The 20,988-nt window shown below is 44.6% G+C and overlaps 1 protein-coding gene across 2 annotated transcripts in view; it reads right to left on the reverse strand.

Moving 5' to 3' along the window:
* The window catches only part of LOC136632309 (urokinase plasminogen activator surface receptor-like), a 40,641-nt gene that overhangs the window by 17,710 nt on the left and 1,943 nt on the right, over positions 1 to 20,988 (reverse strand). Inside the window, exon 2 of one of the 2 annotated variants that reach the window (XM_066607093.1) lies at positions 3,068 to 3,181. The exons of the other annotated variant lie outside the window; for it this stretch is intronic. Coding sequence (XP_066463190.1) covers positions 3,068 to 3,181 — 114 coding nt within the window. The remainder of the gene's footprint in view (positions 1 to 3,067; positions 3,182 to 20,988) is intronic. 2 annotated transcript variants of the gene reach the window in all.

The following is a 20,988-nucleotide window of genomic DNA, read 5'->3' on the forward strand; positions in this document are numbered from 1 at the left end:
TTGTGGGGAAAATAGCAAGAAATAGGAAAAATACAGTTATTTCCCATGCTATGTTTTAAGGTAGTTTGCTCAATTAAAATATTTACCCCCAAAATGAATCCTCTAGTTCTCCAATGTATAACGACATCCCATATGTGTACATTGTATAACATATGATGTTGCATAGTAATGAAAATAAAAACCTATTGTAGCCATGAAAGTGTCTTTCTCCCTCAACTTTAGCTGCGGCCTTTGTACATGGATGATAATCATCCATGTGCAGAAATATGTTTAGTATGTGAGGTTGGAGAGATGGGCACTTTTTAGGGGGGGGGGGGCACCTATTTTTTATTCCTTTATCTTTTTTCAGATTTTATTTATTTGTACACATTTTACTTTTTTTTTACAATGGAGACACAGGTTAGTAGGGAACACATTTATGTATTCCCTTCTGTCCCCACATACAAACCCCTGATAACAGTGATCTTAAGGTAACAGCCCAATAGATTACTTTTAGCAGTGATCTGTACTCACAGTCATGCATCAGGTATGCAAGCCCAGGTATACAGGGGGAATTCCCTGTGACGTCATTACTGATGTTACAGGGATTCCCTAGCGAATGAAGAAGCAGCACATCCGCATTCGGAGTTTCCGGTCAGACTTATCTCATGCTGTGCAGGAATACCAAAATTGGCGGGACTCAAGCACAGGAGCGATCAGCTATCACAGTAAGTCACAGTGGGGACAGGTTCTGATGTCACTTACTGTGACAGTTTATCACTCTTGTGCTGCAGGAACCCATCAGTCGTGGCGTTCCTGCAGTATGGGGTGGGTTAAAGTAACAGGTTCCGATCCAAGTGCCCTTATCAGGACCCGAACCAATCAGATCCCGATATCAGCACCCAGAGTCTGTTAGTTACAGCCATAGCTGGAACTTCCTTGAGGCTGGAAGCCAGCTATGGATGAAAAAGGGAGGTGGCTCAGCAAACTGGCACACTGCTGGCCGCCATGTATTTATGTGAGGCTGTAAGGAAGAGGTTAATCAGATTGGTATCAATTGGAAATTTGCACCAATTTCTGTTGTAAGTAATAGTTGCTGGAGACCTTGGCCCCTTCCAGTTAGCCTAACTCACTTTTCATGCCCCTTCTACAAAGTGTTGCGAGGTGTGAAACATTGCAAATTATTGTGCAAATGTGCAGTGCAGAAGAATTTACAACCTCTTCTTGATGCCCCCAAAATGGTGGAATTTAATAATAATTTGCTTCTATATTTACTAGGGGAATTTTGAGCTCTACATCAGAAAAACTGAGCTCTGACCACTCTAAATACATATGAAATTAATCCGCACAGAATTTTGGAACTAACGACGTGATGACAAAAGTTAGACATTACGCACTATGGGTTTTCTTGGATTTCTGTATTCTTCTTGTCTTTAATTATTGGATTAATGAATGACTCCTGAGAATGCCTTCCTATTAGCCTCCATCCTGTATTAGCTCTATGTTATTTGCCGTTTTGGGATCCTTGATGCTTGAAATTCTCTTGTGATAGGGTGAAATGAACTGAAAGACTACTAAAGTGCTTGAGGTTGCATGGAAATGCATGAACAAGCAGGTCTTTGGTCCACTGAACCTTAAAAGAAATGCATAAGCTGGCACCAGGCAAATGCTTTATTGAAGGATAACAATACAAATCTACAGTTAATGGCAATCTTCCCCTTTAGCTAGAGCTGCATATGTAGCAAATCTTGTTAGAAAATGAGAATACAGCAAATATTCAAATACTTCCATTCATTGCACCGCTATGGAACCACATTAATTCTTTGCATACAGCAAGGCAGTGCTATAGTTAGAGGCGTCGCCAAAATCTAGTTATAAGGGATAGAGGATGTGGAAAGGGAATAACTTCATGATCCGTGGGGGTCCAACCGCTGGGATCCCCGTTGATCCTGAAAAAGGGGGTCTTGACAATCCCTGCATGAATGGAGCAGAGGACACGCATGCGCAGTACTGCTCCAGTCATTTCATGGACCGCGCTGCGGATTGCAGACTGCTCCTACTTGTGCTTGTCATTTGTGGAACATTTGTATATATGCTCTATCAACAGACCACTATGTCTCAGAGGGTAACATATGACTGCAGGATCAGACTATGGCCTTATTCACATGACCATATATACACAGCTACGTCCAAAAATCGGGCAGAAATCATGAAGAATTGGATTCCAATGTATTCATTCAGATGAGCGATTTTTAAAAAATCGCGCCGGCAAAAATAGCAGGGTCTTGCCCTATCTTTGGCTGGGATATGCTGGAAGCTCCAATAGACTCCCATGGGAGCTGAAAAAAAAAGGTAGGGGGAGGGAGTTTAGATGTGTCCAGCGATCAAGGGGTTTTCGCGCTGCAGCATTTTTCTTTGCCAATATGCTGCAGCCGCCCTTGTGAACGGCAGAAAATACGCGGCTAAAGATCAGGACTTTATCGCGGCTATTCTTCATTCTTGTGACTTTTCAGCGCATGGGGCCGAATGTAAAAACTCATACGGTCATATGAAAGAGGCCTAAATTACACAGGGTATTTTTGAAGTCTGTAACCACGAAGCCCGAGCCATATAGGTATGCATAGGAGCTGTATACTAAAACAATAGAATATATCTACTTATCACGATTTGCAAATTTGTTACACGTTTTCAGATGCATTTGCGCCATAAAATTGTGGAAAGTGTATGTACCCTTTAATTTATTGGACACTGATACTTTCTTTGCTGTTAGCCTAAATGTCAATCTGTGATACAGCTCCATCGATTGTTAAACATCTGTTAAAGGGGTTCTGCATTTTGTACAATCCCTACTTGCTAAATGTGTCCTTGACAGTAAACTGATTATAAAGTATCATGTGTTCAGTGTTCTTGCAGCGCCACCACAGGAGAAATGAAGTATTACACAGTTCCAATTAAAATTAATGGCCTGCCTGTATAATGCAGGACCTCTGGAGATGAGTGATCTGAACAGGAGACCCCTCTAATAACATAGAATTCTCCAATAGGGTTATAACAATTGGTTTTCTAAACTGCACAAGCTGTTTCGTACCTTGTGAACTGTAAGCCAAGGAGATGCAAGTTGTTTCATAGGATGGACATGTCCTTACTATCATACGACACATGGAGCTAGTACCAACACACTGTAAGCATTTCAGGCAGAGCACTATGGGAAAGAAGCAGATATAGTTAAGACAATGAACTTCGTGTATGAAGTCTTTGTAGTCTATTGAACCAATACTCAGTTATTTAGGTCTCATAAATGGGTAACCATAAAGGTGGCTTCACACAATGTTTTCAATGGGTTCATTCTCGTTGTCACGCATGCAAAAAATACGCAACATGCTCTGTTTTTGAGTGCATTTGCGCAGCGATGGCACCATAGAAGTTTATGGGGTGCACAAATGGGCACCCAATCCCTGCAAAATTGCATAATGCACTGTGCAATTTCTAGGGGAAACCGATAGCACCGGGGACTATTTAGGCTGCACAGCTTTATTAATTACGGCGTGGGTGTGTCCCACACTGATGTGAACGGTCCCCATAAGTACAGTAAAATACGTAAAACGAGGCCGATAGCGCAACTTTCACTGCGCAAAAAGTTGTACTATTGCGAGCATTTTTGATCTTATGCCCGTGTGTATCAGCCCTAAGGGCTCCTGCACACTGGCGAGAGCGATATTGGGATGTGATTCACGCTCTGATATTGCTCTCGCAATCCTTCTGAAAAGCCCTGGATGTTAGGTGTTTTCACAGGTAAAAAACAGACTCCTATCCCAGCAGGGCTGAAGGAAGCTTGTGCTGTGGCTGTCACAGTCATGGAGAAGATAGTGATCTTATCCCATTGATTTCAATAGGGCCGGCAGCAGCAGCGCCAGCTCCATTGAAAGCAATGAGACACGATCGCTGAAGGAATTCCCTGCTGCAGCTGTCACAGCTGCAACAGTGGATCCTGATGTTCTCCCAGCAGTAGCGCCAGCCCCATTGAAATCAATGGGAGATGATCGCGATCCTCTGCCACTGCTGTGACAGCAGTGGCAGAGGACTCCCTGTGGCAAAGATTTTTGGGGGCGGCTTGAAATATAAGTCCTACTCCAAAAATAATCCCTAACCGTAGAAAAAAAATAATAATAATACATCACCTTAGAAGCGCTGTTATCCCTGGAGCATCTTCTAGCAGGTCCCCGGCACTCTTCTTCAGCTCCTCTTCTGTCCAGGGAATGAAAAACCCCCGCCTCCTGAAAGCGCTGCCTCTGATTGGCTGAGCGCTGTGACCAATCAGAGGCAGTGCTCAGCTGTCTTTCAATGAAGTTGAAGTACAAGATACCCTTCATATTAGAATCTGTTCTGCCACACAACCTCAGCATTACGTGAACTTCCATTGATCCTTTTTTCTCCTTCCATAATTCTCCTCTCAAGTTCACTAAAATCTTTACATTTACAGTTGTTACAGTCCAGCTATATCATAGATATTGTAGCTTTTAGTTTAATATATTGGATACAATATCATGGTGGAAATTCAATTTTTTAAGAAGCTCCTCTACTCTGGTAGCCTCTTATGCTGCGCGCTACATGATAAGAAACCCAACAAGAAGTACCTGCAAGAAAACTGTTCAGTGTAATCACAGCGCAGGATCCCTGCACAAGCCATTGCTGTGTGCATGAACCTCGTACTGTGACACATGGAGTCCATGCTGTTCTGTATCATGCAGCTATAGATATTTTATGCCCCACCGTATGGTGTCTCATGTATACAATGGTTGTGGTGAAGAATACAACTATGAAAGGGCTTATTCACACTAGCATCAGCATTTTTATGTTCGCCCGTCGGTGATGTAAAATCTCGTGAACGGGCGCACAAATCTAATGTCTGTGTGCCCGTTCAGACGGCCCAGGCCCAGCACATACATACCAAGCCCGCAATGCTATTGGGTGGGGTGAGATAAGTTAGCTCTACTAAGCTAGCTCCCCCTCTCGGCAAGGGGAGAAGGCGGGACAGGGCGGGAGCTAGTGTGCTAAGGTTCGCCCCTTGTTGCAGCCAGCAATGGTAGGGTGCGGGAGCTTAGCAAATAGCTCTGCCACTGTCATGCCCCTCCCATTGCAAACAATCAGCAAAGGGGGGAAAGGAGGAGGGAAGGAGGTGGGAGTTTAGAAGTCATGCTGCTAAACTCCCTCCCACCTTCCTTCTCCAGCAGCTGTCATAGGCTCCCATAGGTGGTGTAAAAGCGCCCGGCCGAAATGCACTATCTTGGTCAGCCAGGCGCATATATTGGCCAGATGTTAAAATGTGGCTGATATACGCTTGTGTGAATTCAGCCTAATACAGTAGCCAGTGCAGCATACCATGAATGACAGGCGAGAGCTGCCTGTGATTGGCTGAACACCTCAGCCAATCATAATCAGCTCTTTCAGCAGCCGGGGATTTTAAATCCCCGGCTGCTGATAGATCAGTACTACAGAGCCGGGGACAGCGAGGAGAAGATGAGCCTGAGCCTCGGCAGCTGAAGGGAGGTAGGTATCTTTTTTTTTGTTTTTTACAGCACTTTTACTGGATTTTCATATTTAAAGTTCTTCCCTGAAATCCATTGACGGGGTGCTGGCAGCAGAATCCTACCACAGCTGTCATGTGTGACAGCTGCGGTAGGTAATTGAAGAATTCTTCTGCTGCATCTGGCACAGATGTGGCAGGTGCAACAGCAGGGAATTCTTTTTACTAGCGGGGATCAAGAAAACATCTGCCGCATGTGGCAGATGTGTTCTTTATTCCCGCGGGGGACACAGCAGCGGCGGAGGGTAAGTTTTTTTATTTATTTTTTTTACACTAAAATTATTGTTTTTCAGGGAAGGGCTTATATGTAAAACCCTTACATGAAAAACAATTCAGGGGTGCTGGCAGACGATTGTTTTCAATGGAGCTGCTGACAGCAGCAGTGGCTGAGCTACATAAAAATAGTTGTTAGTTCGTTTGCTTGTCGTTTAAACAGCATTCATTCAGTCTTTCCAGCAACTTGAGGGGAGGAGTGACTGTTTGCCCAGCTAAACACAATGACTACTTCTTTACTCATGTGGCAGTAGACAATGGCTTTTTCTTTCTTAATTAAAAACCTCCTGCCTGAAGACTCTTCACATATACACAAACCCACCTCAACAAGGAAAAAACAACATATACAGTGTTTACTTAGCTAACGAGGGAAATGGCGAGGATTTCAAAGGGTATAAAGATAAAGTATATTGGAAAGTTGCACAAAGTGTCGTTATGCGGTAGTGATAGGGTTATTCTGGTTCCAGCAAATAAATGTGATCTCTGGTGAAATGAAGTTATACAATCTTCCAATATGCTTTCTGTCTCATTTATTTGAAACATTTTGTTTATTTGCAGAGAGAATTAAAAGTATCCTAAAAGACAGGAAAATTACCCAAACTGGAATCTCACTGTTTTCTTTACATAAAGCCATAAACTTTAAGAGATGTATATTCTTCTATAATTGCTGTGAGCAGGTTTACTAAGTCTTTAAGAAGGAATGACTGTATATAAAGCATTCCACCGTCACCGGACAAGTTATGAGACCATTTTGGGACTGTTTGGTAAAAATGTAAGTGTCTTTTCTAGTATGAAATGTGTGCCATCCTTCATGCAGTCCTGATTGAACCGCCTGCCCCCGGGCTGTGACATCAGCTGCTGGAGCTTTCAATAGAAACTCTTTGGAATGTATGAAGGAGTGGGCGGCATTGGGTAGGCTGCAGTATAATACATGCTAAAAGAAGGTTTGCTGGGATTTAAAGAGCCAGAAATGGCACATTCTGCAATATCGTGAGCTCCATATATCCGGCCCCAGCCCTGCAACCTCATATTGTCACTGAACTAATGAATGACCTTTCAGGATGTGTTCGGTGCTCATGTTTGGTGCATCACTTCCTCTGCATAGAAACAACTACATCAATGTCACGCATGGGGACATTCCGAAAATCTGATGAATTGCTTCTGTATTGTAGGAATTTATTGATGTAGCAAGGCTGAATTTGTCATAGAGCCATTTCTTTTGTCCATCATAATATGCTACTAAAAAAATGAAATGGATGATCTGAGTTATATTTTTCCAGTAAAACCCTGTTCCATTGCAGTAATATAACAAACCAGCATATACTGATCTTTCTCCGATCCCCGCTGTGTCCTGCAGTGCTGCTCAGTCCTCCACTTGTTGCAGTCCTGCCCAGTTTATGGGATATGACAGGTGATGTAGCCTATAGCACATCTCAGCGATTGAGTGCTGAGCTCTGTCATTGGCTGTAACGCCTGTGACGTCCCGCAAACAGATTGGGGCAGCCTGTAAACATGACGTCACAGGGGAGACTGGAAGCAGCGCCGCGGGGCGCAGCGAGGAGGGGTGGGTATATGCCAATTGTTATTTTACTGCATGGGGAACAGACTTTTACTGAAAAAATATTACTCGGACCACCCCTTTAAGGGGACACTTAATAATCTCCATCATCTCCAGACTCTATGTGTTTAATGTGAACCTGTTCTCATCTGCGGGGAGAAGGTGGACCTGCCAGGTCTGGTGTTCTCTGGTGAATGTCAATTGAGCAGCACAACATTGGCCTGTAAGCGCAGCTCCCACTACAGGATGTCGGACTCTCGTGGAGTCTGTATTTGACAGTGCTCCTGTTTCTCCTATCACAAATTAGTAGACATCGGTCCTGTTGTTGGATTCATGCCCTTCTACAGCCGTGTCCAGCTGTCTTCATGTAACAACCAGTGTCCTGTATCTGCTCCATGCTCTGTGCCAGTAGATACAGCAAACCTTCTTGTGATGGCATGTATGGATGTGCCACCCTGGAGGAACAGGACTACCTGTACAAGTTGCTTGGGCTGCAGGCGTGGCAAACTGTAGTTTTTATTTGTACCATTTTTGGGAACATATAATGTATTGTAAAACTTTTATAAATTTTTTGGAGGGCAAGGAGAAAAAACACATCAATTCTGCATTATTTTTTTAACTTCTGTACTGCAATGCATTATCGCTCACAATAGTGTTCAAAGGCCATGACGGGCCTGGACACCAGTGCTGCGGAATGTAATGGGTTAACAGCTGGGATTGGGGTTGTCACTAATCCCTGCTCTTGCTACGGGAGGCCAGTTGTCAGTCACAGTTGGCTCCTGCTATGGGAGGATGTGGGCTCTCGTCTGATCCCATGCCACCCACTGGATAAAGTTTACGTCCTCTTGCATTAAGTACCACCTTGCCAGTATGTAAATTTATGTCTTGTGGCATTAGGGGGTTAAAGGGCTATTCCAGGCACAGACTAACATTTTGAAATCTAATGTATTTCATCACAATAAGTCATTTTGTAATCGGTTCACTGCACCCAGTCTAACTACTTTCTTCATTCTCTATCTATCATGTGACCCTCGGCCAAAAAATTATCCCTGCTTTCTCTAACGTCTTGTCTGCATTTACTACTTCCTACCCTGTCCATAGCCTCTAATATCCTGTGAGCAGTGCATGATGGGAGGACAGGAGCGGGAGCAAAGCGCTGTATTGCTCATGTGCAGTTCAGAGGGCTGGAGGTTCCGGTCTGTCTGTTTCAGCTAGCTTAATCTGACATTCCGCTAGAGAGGGAGGAGCTAGTAAGTTGTAGGACCAGTGAGCTGTGGGCGGAGCTACAGCGCTGGCCAGTAAACCAGCTCAATGTATGCCGGTAAGTTGCAGGAGCTGTGGGCGGAGCTACAGCGCTGGCCAGTAAACAAGCTCTATGCATGCGGGTAGGTTGCAAGACATGTGGGCGGAGCTTCATTGCTGGCCGGTAAACAAGCTCTGTGCATGCTGGTAAGTTGCAGGACCTGTGGGCGGAGCTACAGCGCTGGCCAGTAAACAAGCTCTATGCATGCTGGAAGTTGTATGTAACAGTTTGTTGTATTTACTGCGGAAGTGATACATGTAAATATAGCAGCAGATCGGAGGCGGCGCAGGATGAAGAAGAGGGTCCAGAGTGGCAGCTAAAAGGCACAGGTTGCTGTTACTTAGCTGTACCTCCTAGATTACAGCATTTTCAGAATTTCCATTTTGTGCTCGGAAGCCCCCTTTAAGTGTTCCCTTATTTTTCCTAGCAGAGTAACTAAGATTGCTGGTTGTGACTCGCCCAGCTCTATGGCACATCGGTAGATTACAGTCTGCTGTGTCTGCACTCTGCAGATCGCTCAGTGTGATCCCAGAGACGTGCCTTCAGCACCGCAGTGGATGGACAGTTCTATACGACAATCCCGCTTGTATTAGGATCTCAGCATACAATTATGTGTCATTCTTCATCTTTTGTGTTTTTCCAGTGAATAAGATAATTCTATATAGATAATAAATATATGGAGAACATCCAACCCCACAGGGAAAATACCTGATATATTCTCCAACAGTTGTTTCCATAGTTGCATTTTATCATCTGGAAGCATGAATTATTATTCCTCTGTCTGTATTGGTATTTATCTCTCTCATATCTACAACTCAATCTACCGATCTCGTATCTGCCTATATAATCTGGTGATGTCCAGCTGCCCGGGACGCTCTACTATCCGCACTCGGTGTAATGTTTCTTTATGACTAGGTAGTAACATATTTCCTCTTCAGATCCCCGATGAGACAATTTCTGACAATCAAACCCTTTTTATGCATCATCAGCAGTAATTGCTTCCATCGCACACATTGTTGTGGCAGTATTTTAAGGTTCGTGTAAAATTCTGTAAAATCTGATTGTTTTTTCACATGTGTAAATCACCATATTAGGAGAAGTCTGTATTTTGAAAAAAACACACTTAGGGCTTATTCACACGGTCGTATTGTCACTGAGTATTTCCCATGCGTAACACGCGGTGAATGGAGGCAGTGAAAGTCTATAAACTTTCATTCTTCTATTCACATGTGCATGAAACTCACTCAAGAGGATCGGAACTTTACCAATGCAATGCGTTTTTGCCTCAAGACTTGCCCTGCATCCATGGGTACATTGCACATACATGCTATTGGCCCGTGTAGTGTGTTTCCTTAGTGCCTACTAACCTACAACTAGCATCCGGACATTGAGTTTTATTAAAACTATAGCAAAAACTAATTTTTCTAAAAACACTATTTGGTGAAATTTTTCAGATTTTCATACATCTGTCTTGTATGATTTTCCCCAGCACACGATGTGTCTAATATATGCCTCTGCATATATTAGGCACATCTCAGCTTCTCTGTGTGCCTCCACACAAATGTGCGCAAGGTCAAACCTGGCATATATTTCTGGTGTAATTTACGCCAGTTTCTTGTGGTAATTATACATAAATCTGTGGGTCCGGGGTAAAAGGCCGGCATGAGCATCTCAGAGTAGAATGTGAAGATCAAGAACTGAAAAAATATCACCTGATTGTTAAGGCGAAAAATAGGCCAGTCAAGAGCCCAACTCAGTTACTGCTCTACTGCTCGAAATATTTGAAAGATTGCCTAATGACTGACACAGTGCCAAGGGAATGGCTCAAGGCGAATGCGGTGCCCAATTTCAAGAAGAGCTTTAGGTCTTCCTTAGGCAATTTAAAAACCAAAAGCTTAAAGGGAACCTGATACCAAATTCAACGCTTCTAAACACTGTGCAGCACTATATCAATGATACATGCTGAAGTTAGGGCGAGAGCGCCACATGCACAGAAGAGCCTGATGAGTCTGCCCACAAAAGGCCAGGCTCCTCCGCCCATGTGCCAATCCTGCACTGACTTTTGAGACATCGGCAAAGGCTTCTGGATGACATAAGGAACGTCATACACATCAATCACAGGCAGAGCGACTAGGCTACAGAGGAGACCCAGGGCGGGTGAAGCAGTCGTGGTGTGTACCCCAGAAAGGAAATTAGCATACAGCGCTCTTCCATAGGTATGGGGGTGGATGGCCAGTAAAAGCATCAGGCTTAGAGGGGTTAAACCTGGTGACAGGTTCCCTTTAACATCTGTTGTGAGTAAAATGTTTGAGGGGTTAAAGGGGTTGTCCCGCGGCAGCAAGTGGGTCTATACACTTCTGTATGGCCATAATAATGCACTTTGTAATGTACATTGTGCATTAATTATGAGCCATACAGAAGTTATAAAAAGTTTTATACTTACCTGCTCCGTTGCTAGCGTCCTCGTTCCCATGGAGCCGATTAATTTTCGCCCTCCAATGGCCAAATTAGCCGCGCTTGCGCAGTCCGGGTCTTCTGCTCTATTCAATGGAGCCGCTCGTGCAGAATGCCGGCTCCGTGTAGCTCCGCCCCGTCACGTGCCGATTCCAGCCAATCAGGAGGCTGGAATCGGCAATGGACCGCACAGAAGAGCTGCGGTCCACGGAGGAAGAGGATCCCGGCGGCCATCTTCACCGGTAAGTATAGAAGTCACCGGAGCGCGGGGATTCAGGTAAGCGCTCCGGTAAGCTTTCTTTAGGTCCCTGCATCGGGGTTGTCTCGCGCCGAACGGGGGGGGGGGGGGGGGGGGTGAAAAAAAAAAACCCGTTTCGGCGCGGGACAACCCCTTTAAGGAACTATATACAGGAGTAAGTGACAGAAATAATAATATAAGTGGTAGCTAGTATGGTTTTACTAAGAACAGAAGTTGTCAAACCAACCTTTTATGAATAGACTAGATGATATCATAGAATCATAGAATGGTAGAGTTGGAGGGGATCTCCAGGGTCATCGGGTCCAGCTGCCTACTTAGAGCAGGATCACTAAATCATCCTAGACAGGTATTTGTCCAGCCTTTGTTTGAACACTTCTATTGAAGGAGAACTCACCACCTCCCATGGCAAACTGTTCCACCCATTGATCACCCTCACTGTCAGAATGTTTTTTTCTAATATCTAATCTGTGTCTCCTCCCTTTCAGTTTCATCCCATTGCTTCTAGTCTTTCCTCGTACAAATGTCTACAAACATCATCCCTTCAGATATTTGCAGACAGCTATTAAGTCTCGTCTCAGCCTTCTTTTTCTCAAGCTAAACATTCCCAGATCCTTTAACAGTTCCTTATAGGACATGATTTGCAGACCGCTCTCCATCTTGGTAACTCTTCTCTGAACTTGCTCCAGTTTGTCTATGTCTTTTTTTAAAGTGGGGAGCCCAGAACTGGACTTAGTATTCCAGATGAGGTCTGACTAAGGAAGAGTAGAGGGGGATAATTACCTCACGTGATCTGCTTCTCTTAATACATCCCAGAATTGTGTTTGCCTTTTTGGCTGCTGCATCACATTGTTGACTCAAGTTCAGTCTATGATTTATTAGTATACCCAAGTCTCTTTCACATATTCTACTGCTTAGCCCAATTCCTCCCATTCTGTATGTTTTTTTTTTTATTTTTCTTGCCCAAATGTAGGACTTTGCATTTCTTCTTGTTAAATACCATTCTGTTAGCCGCTGCCGACTGTTCAAGCTTTTCTAGATCTTTTTGAATACCCTCTCTCTCTTCCGTTGTATTAGCTATCCCTCCCAGCTTTGTGTGGTCGGCAAATTTGATCAGTTTCCCATCAATTCCCTCCTCCAGATCATTTATAAAAATGATGAACAACACTGGGCCTAGGACAGAGCCTTGTGGTACCCCACTTGATACATTCTTCCACTTGAATGTGCAGCCATTTATAACCATTCTTTAAGTACAATCCCTAAGCCAGTTGTGAATATACCAGTGCGTTGCACGGCACTATAAGCGAAGGGGTTGAAAAGTGGGCTTTTAAAGTTATTTGCTTCTTCTACATAATAACTGTTACTACGCCATTTTGCAGTGGCCCCAATTCATTTGTTTTTCAAACATTTGATTATGAAGCACTGCACAATTGGCACATCAACCCTACGCCCAATCATCTTCAGTAATATTTCTTTAGCTGAAATGTTCATTGATGTCATTAGTTGCTACATAAGTGCCACCATTGGCAACAAAAATTACAGAGGAAGTCGGTGAGTTTTCGATTTTTAATTACGCCAGTATTCAGTGCCTGGTGCTAAAGAATGCTCATGCACAATTTCACTCAAATCGGACCAGAATTGTGGATTTGTATACGACACAAACAAACAAACAGATTTTGCATTTTATATATGAGATGAGTAGAAACCTAGGCAGTGGGGCAGCTGTGAACATAGGGGGAAATTTACTAAGCTCGGTATTTCCTGTGCCAGTTTCCCAGCACACGGTGCACTTAATATATTCAGTGGTGCAGTTTTTGACATAAATCATACACAAATCTGCCAGTCCAGGGTGGCCGCGCCCCGCTCCAATATGCCCTGCACACTTTTTTAAAAAGTGGTAGGGCTGGTGCAGAAGGCTGAAAAGTTGCTAAATTGTTGTGCAAGCAGCCCTTCCGCAAAATGTAGCAACTTTTCTACACCGGTAAGGCGTCATGTCCACGGCATAAATGGATTTACAAAATATGCGTGGGTCTCCCGCATATGCGAGCTGCGCACATAGGGAATCATTGGGCACCCACAGGTAATTAAATACCTGCGGACGTCATTTTCACCCGGCGTGCGGATCGCAGGAGAACAACTGCAGCATGCTCCATTTTTATGTGATTTTCCCGCACGGACAGCTCCCACGGCTTCCAGTGAAGCCAATGGAAGCCATCTGATCCGCGGCACACATGCAGCAGTCACTGCGTTCATGCCGCAAACCGCAGAAAAGCGGGAGTTTAAAAAAAAATGACAGCACAGTGCATGCACGCGACACGTGGCCGTCGTCCGCAGTGCATCCACCATACAGAAGAAAGAAGATCCGGCCTGCACGGAGGAGAGCCCCGCAGTGTCTTGACAGATAAGTATATTGTATTTTTTGGCCTCATGCCTGCGGGCGGGGTGGAATCCGCTGCAGGATTCTGCATGGGGAAACCATGCAGGCCCGTGGACATGAGGCCTTAAGCCTTCTTAAATGTCCCACATTGACTATGGAAAGGAGTTAAAGACTTCCTTATAGACATGCATATTATATACTTGTTTCCCATACATCTTCCTCTTTAGCCACATGCTATCCCATCCTCTGGTTCAATTTGATGGACATATGGCTTTTTTCAATCATACTATGTAACTAGGGTTATTAATATCATGGGAAATGGTTTTTAAAATAATATATGGGTGGCTTTCAGATGGAGTGATGGCATCTGAGCCACCCAAATGTAGGAGGCTAAGCAGCACTGATTCCTATAAATGTGTCACTTTTACATTTTGTTTTACTAGAATATCTCCTTTTTTCGGCTCAATCAATGAAGTAGATCTGGCACGTCACATTTTTTAGCTTCAAAGCATTACCTAAAAGTTAACTTCACCCAGAATGCATAATTTCTCAGCTATTTTTAGTTTATTCCTGAATGACCTGTGATCCGCTGCTCCTGACACCCACACCTCTTATATTATACTATGTGTCAGTCTACCCATGTGATAATCCTGTCATTGAAGGGTAGACAAGAAGGTCCTATAAGAGCCATAGCTACTGGTCCAAGTACAACCTCCTCCTATCCTGGCATAGACTCTTGTAGAATCTTGTTTGCCTTCCACCCTTCCGATCACTTCTAGTAGGGTATGATAATAAGACCCATATACCCCCACCCCTTTGTGTAAAACGCAGGGTACTTTTGCACGGAACCATTGAAGTGCCCGGCAGTCATCCCAATGATTTATAACTCCTGTGCTGTCACACAGACATGATCGTTGTTTAACGAATGCAGGTGGAGCGGACCATAAATCTATTCCGGCCGCCCTACGACTACTGGTTTACACTGAGTGAGAAGTCGCTAGTCGCTTCATATCAGTGAGCTAAAACAAAAAGTGACTAATGAGCAAATGCTGTTGGATCCTGTTTTTGCACAGAACAGCCATTGCTTAAAATCATTCGTTTGGATGATTTTTTTTGGCCGATAATTGGCCCATGTAAAAGTTTGACTGTGAACGGAGCTCCAAGTCATAGGAGCGGGCGTCTCTGGTCTCTTCCCACCCGCATAATCTGGATTGACAGCTCTCCACCTATACAGAGAGTTATTCTAAGAGGATGCAATCGGGGAGAGGTCGGTGTGACCCCACCCATGGGACTTGGAGTGCTATTCAGAGTCACACTTCAAAGTATGTGTATTCTAAAAAGGCCCAGCATTTCAGAATAAGTCATACATGGACCGAGTACATAACTGTCCCTAGATCATGCTGGCCACGGTTCGGCAACGCTTCCCTTTTAAAGGGGCCTGACACTGATGATATATCACAAGGACAAGCCACTAATGTCCTATCAGTAAGACCACTCTCACACATACCGCTTTTTATTGTGATTAGTGCGATGTCCTGAACCGCGAGCTAATCGCGGTACAAGGCAGCCATTAATTTCAGTGGGGCCTCCCAGACATACGTTGGAACACCATGATTTTCGAGCACTGTCTAGTCTATTTTTCTGAGTTTTTCCTTTTTTTAACGCACCTCATCATCCATCACAATGATGGGGTACATTAAAAAGCGCTGCCAAACACTGTAACATGCGTTCAAAAATGCCAATCGAAATCGCAGTAAATATGCCGTAATTTCGAGCAGCATTTTCTGAATACATGTGTGAGGGTGGCCTTACGCCTCCTTCGCATGAACATCATTTCAGCATTCCAATAGCTGCGCTAAAAATAAAATCACAGCTATCAGAGTTTAAAATCGCATGCATGAAGAATAGCCGCGACTTTTCTTTTCGTGATTTTTACACAGCTGGCTGTGGCGTCTTGCAGTAAACTGACGTCACAGCCCCCAAATCCCTTGGCCGCAAGGACAAAGTGAAATGACCTGAAATGCCTCACTAGAGGCACATGTCATTGTTTAGCAGCACTCCTCGCTCCCAAACTCCCTCCCACTCCCTTTGCCGGCTGGCTCCCATAGACTCTCCTATCTTTTGATGGAGAGTAATATCGGCGTAAAAATCTTTTGACACGCGTAAAAAAATTGTTCGTCTAAAAGGACTCATAGGAAACCATAGGTTTTTTGTAGGCGCATTTTCTTTGACACGCATACTCTGTGTTAAAATGAAACTCGTGTGAAAGAGGCCTAAGGCTGCCTTCACACCTGCAAGAAAATTGCGCAATTTTTGAGCAATGCAAAAGTGCTAGAAAATTGAGAATTATGAAACCTATGCTTTCAATCACTTCATTTCCATTTGTGATGTTTTCTGTCCTGCAATGTTGCAAGATTTGGAAATCACTTTCTGCCTTATCATTCTGCATTTTGCTTTTTTTTCTCGCCCATGTTTCCTTTTGGAGCCTCTGATTTATCGCATCGCAATGCAGAAACCTGCGATGCGTTTTTAACATCAGCGTGTACCGCACGAGAAAATCGCAGATGGCAGTGATGCGCTGCAAGGTTATTTCTCAGAAAAAAGCATTGCCTGGACAAATTTGCATTTTTTCAACGATTATCTGACACCGATATTGCGATCACCAGTGTGAAGGAGCCCTATGAGTCTGACTCCTGTGTCCATGCTGATCAGTAGAATTATGCAATGTCATTTCACCTTCTCAGCCTTCGTGCTCTTTCACATGGGTGAGGCCGAAAATCGCATGAACGAGTGGCAGCCGTGACCAGGTTGCGTCTGCATGTCCTGTTTTCTCGCCCATTCAGACGGCCAGGTGTGGCGTATATACGTTTAGCTCTGCTAAACTCCCTCCCCCTTCCCTTACCAGCAAGGTGAGGGGGAGGGACTTTATCAATGCGAGCCGCTGCTAAGTTATCTCCCCCTTCCCTTTCCTGACGGCTCTCATAGGCTCCCATAGGAGTCTATAGGAATGGTCAGCGTATTCTGGCAACAGATAGAACAAGACCTATCTGTTCCAACCGGCGTAAAAGCAGATGGCCAGAATGCACACCGTATGCGCCATCTTTTCCGCCGGATGGTTTTACGCACTGGGAAATTGCCCATCTGAACAAATGCATTGGAATCCAATGCTTCAGATGGTCGCGATTTTCGGCTGGTGCTTATTGCGGCAAAATAGCTGCGATAAAACGCTCGTGTGAAGCTAACTTTAAACAGAGGCCGCACGGTTGGCCCATTCTCGACAGGGATTCACCACATGGCTGCCTAGTATGAGTAGATATGAAGGGACATGGTGCTATCTCTGCTGCCCCTTCATCCACATGATTGGCTGGAAGCACAGCGGTTGGGCTCGCACCAATCAGGTATAGATGGTATATTTTAGTGATTGGTTCTACCATAAGACAACCCCTTCAGTAGAGCAGCAGGTACGCTGATAACACGGTGTGATAATACAGTCATTATGGTCAATTATGCCAGATTTATTGTGTAGATTTTTTTTTTTTACCATAAAAATCCGTACATTCAGACTCATTTGTAAATTTATGTAGCAGAGAAATCCCTAATTTTCCATCTTCAATGAAATTATTATGGATAACCAGAGAAACAAACAGGCTTATCTCCGCGCAGCCACAGCAGACAACGGCGCCTCAGATAATGCCGCTTGTAAAATATGAAAGAACAAATTGCTAAAAAGGGAGATAACGAGTCTTCAATCATCAGGAAACATCAAGGCGGCCGCTTCAGCTGGGGTGCAGACGATAATTACATGGGAAGGCGCTGCCATTATCTGGTCTCCGCATGCAGGAAGGAACAGATCTATGGCATAAAGGTAAATCTATCTAAGGAGAGGATTTTTTATGGCCTCATGTGCAAAGCAATTACAAAATGTTTTCGATGGGATGGGCACAAAGACATCAAGGGACGATAAGTATTTACTATAATGGGTCTCAGTAGCGGGTCGTACCTGTAATGTAATGTATGAAGGGCTTGGTGTTGGCTTGAGAGATATGACAGATCCAATGGAACTAACACATGCTAAAGAATGGGATCTTAACCCTTTCTAATCCAATTTTGGATTCAGGGTTTCCTAAAAGGCTTTCTCTTTTTGCTGTTATACAACGGTGCCATCTGCTGGCTAAAGCCAGTGTGTGAGCACCAGAGAGGCTCCGACAGCAGAGTGGCTGGCAATAGACGGCAAGAATACCCTGTTGGACGTCTTCTGACATTGGAGCTGTGCAAGCCTCAATCAGAATGTAGGAAGACGTTAGACAGTGGATTGGAAAGGGTTAATGGCGAATGTGTTACATGAGATGGGCAAGAAAAGTTGTTTGATGTCTCCTAAAACAAACTATTATGATGGACCCTGCTATGTAATACTGCTCACTATATACAGTACGTCTGGCCATATCCGTGCCCATATAATACCGTCCATATACTGGTACTAGGCATGGTGCTCATGTAATAGCAGTCACTGTATCCTTGTACACCATCCATAGATCTGTATGATGGCACTCAGAGCCAACATTGGATCAGTTGGAGCCCTGTGGGTGGCTAATGGTGTACTATATACAAGGTGGGCCGTGGAAAAGTATCCTGTCACCACATTCTGCTGAGAGCTGTCTACAAGAAAATCTGTCTTTGTTACCCATAGCAATCAATCACAGCGCAGCTTACATTTCTTATGCTGCTGAGAGAAAATGAAAGCAGCACTGTGATTGGTTGGTATTTCTTATACTGCTGAAGTAAAATTAAAGCTGTGCTGTGATTACTATTTCCTATGCTGCTGAGGTAAAATGACAGCTGTGTTGTTGTTATGTCCGCCGCGCAACACAAGGACACCAAGCCTCAGTTGCAAGATGGCGTTCACACAAACGCCATAAGCACACATACAATACACACTGACATCAAAGGTGGGACTGCGTACTGAACTCATGGGCAGACATAACATATCCCTATTTTAAAGGGACAACCACCACGTGAACACCTGCCTGCAAGCAGGGCAATCGCCCCAATAAGGACGACCCTGCGCTGAAACCTAGGGACCTACCTATCCCTGGATGGCAGATGATCCACAGCAGGACAGGATGCAGCTCATGCCACCTCGCAGAACAGGACTGTTCACACCTGATGTCTGGAAACCTCCACAGACACGGAACATGTCGCTGTTCACACCAACACACTAGGGATTGCATGTAACACAGAACAGGACTGTTCATACACCTTGTCTGGCATCTGCACAGACCCAATGAACAAAACACTATTCACACACACATCTGGCCACTTGCACAGACACGCACCACACATCACACATAAACGCAAAACTCTCGGGTGACAGAGAAACCCAATACAGAAGCCCCACTAAGGGCTCACATGCTTACAGATACACCATAGCTAGCACAAGTGTCCTCACATCAAGAAGAAAGAGTCAGGCACCATACTGACATACAGGGAACAGTGTTAGGCATCACCCACCTGACACACACATATGACTTCAGACATCTGGAGGCCGCACCTCTAAATGAAAAGAGAAGAGGAAGTCTGCATATGAGGCAGACAGGGACTACAGGTGTCCAGACTGTCCTCAGGGAAAGAGAGAGACACTACAGACCAGACATGCATAACACCAAGCTCAGAGTGGGATTAATACAGAATGCATAAACAAGATGAAATGACTAGCATTCTCTGGACCAGGGGGATTGGTTGGCTGAACCCCACACCCAGCCAACTCAATTAACCCCCGCCTGTGAAGCTGTGCACCTGGAACCCCCTAAAACAACAGATCCCAGGCAGCACAATCTGACAGCTGTGTATGTTATTTCTTATGCTGATGAGGTAAAAGGAAAGCTCTGCTATGGGCAACAAAGACAGATTTTCTTTTAGACAGCTTCCCTAGTAGTGTAGGGTTGGGGTACTTTCCATTGCCATCCGGTAGTATAGGATCGGAAGTGCAAGAGCTGGGTGCCCAACTCTTTGTGGTCTGTGATGCCTTCTTCACTCGTGATAGGCACCGCACAGGTGGCACACCGCTAGGGTTGGCGCTGATAGCAGAATCCATAGTACATAGAGATAAAGTACCCCAATGTAAAATCTTAAAGAGGTCCTTCCACTGCCATATGCCATTTATAATACTTTATGTACATGTAATTTGTTATATATTTGGGGTTTAGTTTTATATATTAGGCCGAATGCAGACGGCCGGGTCAGATTCTGCATGCGGATCTGACCCTGTGCCGGTCAGTGACCCCTGCATACCTGTCTGGATTCTTCATAATCTACATGCGCAGTACAGATTATGCCGCGCCAACTCTAGGCCATGACTCGGATTCCGCACCCCGTCCGCAGTGTCAGCTGCGGATCAGACGACTTCCATTGACTTCAAAGCCGTCCGTGCGGAATCCACAGTGAAATAGAACATGCTGCGATTTTTCCCCCGCAATTGATTTCCGTCCGTGGAAATGAAAAAGCGATTTTTAATAGCATGTTTATGGGCGGTATTTGCTGCAGAATCAGGAGGCGGACGCCTGCTCCGGATTCCGCAGTGCAAATACGCCGTGTGCCTTGGGCCTTGCTGACATGAAAAATGTGTATTTGTCCGCGGGAGGCGGGTTATCTCTGCGTAATTTCTCTATACCAGCTTTCTCTGTTATTTATTTGGAGATAATAAAGATATTGGTTTCACACATTTTTTTCTTTGGGTGTTTTGTAGTTTGGATTATTTTACGTCTGACTATGTTTGGGCAGAGGTTCCGCTATTAGTATAGGTCTTCTTATTATAAGTATACATTTTCTAGATTGTTTCTTGTTCTAGAAGAAAAAATGTGATCTATACAGTAGATACTAAACAAGCCTTTCTGCGTGAGAAGTTTGTGGCAGGTAATTAGCATACCTGAAATATCATCTCCTCCGCCCCTCCTCGCCTTGGCCGCACCAAAAAGCCACAGGATTTCTGTTGGAGAGCCACAGCTTCAAACCCGTGGCATTTCGCCGCGGGTTATGGAGCGGTTCAGCCGCCAGCATTCCATTGCGGCTTTTTCTCCCCATAGAGAGGAGTGAGGCCGCAATGGAAAAAAAAAGGAATTGGCATGCTGCGGCTTTCAATTCTGCGCCGCATCACCAGTTCCACCCAGCTTTGCCACGATGGGTTGGTCGCTCCGTGTCGACGACATTT

This window comes from Eleutherodactylus coqui, chromosome 6 (assembly GCF_035609145.1).
Source record: "Eleutherodactylus coqui strain aEleCoq1 chromosome 6, aEleCoq1.hap1, whole genome shotgun sequence".
NCBI classification, from domain to species: domain Eukaryota; kingdom Metazoa; phylum Chordata; class Amphibia; order Anura; family Eleutherodactylidae; genus Eleutherodactylus; species Eleutherodactylus coqui.